This window comes from Pygoscelis adeliae, unplaced genomic scaffold (genome assembly GCF_000699105.1).
Source record: "Pygoscelis adeliae isolate BGI_AS28 unplaced genomic scaffold, ASM69910v1 Scaffold83, whole genome shotgun sequence".
NCBI lineage: Eukaryota > Metazoa > Chordata > Aves > Sphenisciformes > Spheniscidae > Pygoscelis > Pygoscelis adeliae.
The window spans coordinates 1,159,612-1,162,658 of record NW_008824467.1 but is presented as its reverse complement, the minus strand read 5'-3'; the positions used below and the strand labels follow the sequence as shown (position 1 = coordinate 1,162,658).

The window sequence follows — 3,047 nt, the reverse complement described above, 5'->3', positions numbered from 1 at the left end:
CCCATCAACCACCGTCCAAACGAGGGAAAAGGCGAAAAAGAAAACTCATTTGTCTCACGTCCATGTATTACTCTCGGCTCTTGGGAAGAACCCCTGCAAGTCTTCATAAACCTCCCTTCCGACTCCCTTAAAATGTTCATCAGGTCTGGGACAGGCAAGCTCTAGAGTTGGGTTTAACTGACTTGCTGACTGTTTTCAAAGCAAAACATATGGGCAAGGTCATTTTAATGGAAAAACTAGAGTCACCTGCTAGGCTGCTAGGCACTGACATAGACTTGCTTGCAGCATGGCTGTTGGGACTTCCTACCAATCAATCAAGGTCACAGACTACTGGAAAGAACGAAAAAGCTGATTTCCATTTGCCGGCATTTTAGGTCACCAGGCGTTTCTAAATATTAAATCTGCAATCAGTAATAATTACTAAACTGTCATCTTTTTATTTCACAACATGTTTTGTCTCATGATTTGTAGAAAAATCTACTTATGTTTAGGTCGGTTTGCTTCCACCAGAGTATGAAACATACCACACCACAAGTGGAATGCATTGACCTTCTTCTGTTCTATAGAACAATATTTCTTCCCTCCATGAATTCCTGCTTATTTACACTATACCCACAGGTAAAGTCTAAGTATGCTTCAGAGAAGAATTAGAAAGGAATGTTCAAACTTGAACAGGATTGACAAATAGCTGGTGCAAACAGTCCTCCAGGACACAACTAATCATCTGTGGGCATGATTCGACAGACGTGACTAATTCTACTGCACATAGCAGGATATTTGCTTGAATTAGACAAGTGTGCCTTCAGAAAACAGTTAACTTTAAAGATTATTTAAAAAACATTACATTATCAGGGTTACACAGTAATTTCTTCTGCCTGGAGAAGATTCCTTACATTCCTAAGCCAAGTATCTTTAAGGTACTTCTTGTTTTCAGATGTCAAGTGTAACATAAATATATGACCGTAGCTGGACATAAATTTTACTCTGCATGTTCTTCACCTTATTTTTTTAAGAGTCAACTATGTGTATGAAAACAGACTGTGCCTAAATTAAAAAACTATCAGATATCTAATAGCTAAGGCTGGTACTACGCCCTTTCCTTCTAACAGGCTCCTTGAAAAAGAGAACTGCCTTTTCATTTTCAAGATGAATGACAGAGCCCCTTGAAGCTGCAGCTCACTCCGGGCCCTGCCGTGACTACTGCAGTTTTTGGTGTCTCTCAGACAAAAACATAGGGTATTGCTGTTTTACAGGCAGGTATACTTGTGTGCTGTACTGTCAGGCAGCAATGAAAACTACATTAACCTTGATTAAGTCACATGATTGCGTAACTCTGTCCTTGAAGTCGCGTACATGAGGAAGTTTTTTAAAACCATCAATTAAAAAAACCCCAAAAAACAGAATTACAACTTTATTTTTTTAAGATTGTTTTTTTCTGATCTGTAACACACTCCTAAGGGAATGAAAACTTGTAACTATTTACCTGAAAAAAAATCCCAGCTGAATCTTGGAGTAACTACTTAGTATAAGCTGAGGCATACAGGGACCTACAACTATTTGGTTATCTCGCCTAAAATTTTCCATTTAAAGTTTCTGGAAAATGCATAGAGTAATTCAAATGTTTACAGAGATTTTTTTTCAGCTTTGCTCTTCATGCCTCAAGCACCACTTGTGGGAAGATACGCCAGAGAAGAAGGCTCCCACATTGCAGCAGCGCCACTTACTTATTTTTATACAGATAAAGAAACCTCCTTATTAGTACTTCAGTAGTTTATAAAGATGCTCTTTCAACAGAACACTTGTTTATTGAGTACAGTATCATTAAACAGCTTTCAATATATTTGATATTAATGCAGAGAAATTGGGTTCTGAGCCAGGAATAGAAGTTTTGCATGTGCAAGGACTGCACAACAGGATCCAATTTGGCAAAGAGTCTTCAGTAACATAATACTTCCCTAACATTACCCTAAGTACGAGACTATGGTACCATTTCACATTCAAATTACAGCATTCGTTTGCACACAAGCAGGGTACTATACAATTCTTAATTTTTTTTTTTTTTTTTTTTTTTACTGGTTGGTACCAGTGGAAAAGTCCTCTTTGCCCCTGAAAGCTGTCATTTCAGCTTGTAGCTCAAGGTATCTCTAACTAATCTGAAAAAGCAAAAGCACCGATATATCTGAGAGTAAGGTATTTTTCCCTTCAAAACTTTGAAATCTATCTGTTGTATGTTTCAGCTGAGCTGGAAAGCCAAGTTTTAATTTCTTGGTCAAAAAATTACAACTGAAATTAGAACTAAGTCCCTCGGACAGAATCTGTGACAGTTTGTGAGACTTATTCTACAGCTTTGACCGTTACATTCCTCCTACCTTTAGCCCTACCTTTCTCGACAATTTTCCTCTGTCACATTCCTAGTGGCCGTATGGCATTAAATAAGTCGAACATAAGCCTTCCCCCTCCTCTTAAACATTCTCCTAGAGTATGCTTGTATCTCAGACAGCGCAGTAAAGATTACATACCTTGCACAGTGAAGATCATTAACCTTGCCGTCAAGAGGAAACGCACAGCATGAAATTTAGTCAGTGGGAAATAAGAGACTGCTGCTGTACATCTGCTACAGAAGACGGCAGGCATGTCACCGAGCAAGCATGTTATAACCTCAGGGCTAAGCGATCCTATAGCATAACCGCAGGCAACAGTCCCTAGCAGGCAGAGCTTCCTGGCACGTATACGCCCGCCGTGTTTCTCTCCAGGGTGGAGGTCCATTCACCGAACTTCAGCAGGCGCGCAGCGATCACTTTTGCCTTCTGAACCACCGGGAAGTGCCAAGTACTTACCACCGCTGCGCCCTCAGAGAAACCGCCTCGCACCCCCAGCTATGCCAGCAACGCTCACTGACCCACAGAAGGAAACGTTACCTGGATTTCCCTTGCATGGTACACGATGATGAGCCCGAGCAGGATAATCGTGGAGAGGCTAATAAGGCATTTCAGAGCGAGGGAATACAGCGACTCCTGCAAGAGAAAGACACCGCCGTCCCTCAGAGA

General features: G+C 40.8%; 1 protein-coding gene across 1 annotated transcript in view; it reads right to left on the bottom strand.

Moving 5' to 3' along the window:
• KCNN2 (potassium intermediate/small conductance calcium-activated channel, subfamily N, member 2) overlaps positions 1-3,011 on the bottom strand; it is a 74,748-nt gene extending 71,737 nt beyond the window's left edge. Inside the window, exon 1 of the mRNA XM_009321093.1 lies at positions 2,919-3,011. Coding sequence (XP_009319368.1) covers positions 2,919-2,935 — 17 coding nt within the window. The 5' untranslated portion in view covers positions 2,936-3,011. The remainder of the gene's footprint in view (positions 1-2,918) is intronic.
• Between the last annotated feature and the right edge of the window lie 36 nt (positions 3,012-3,047).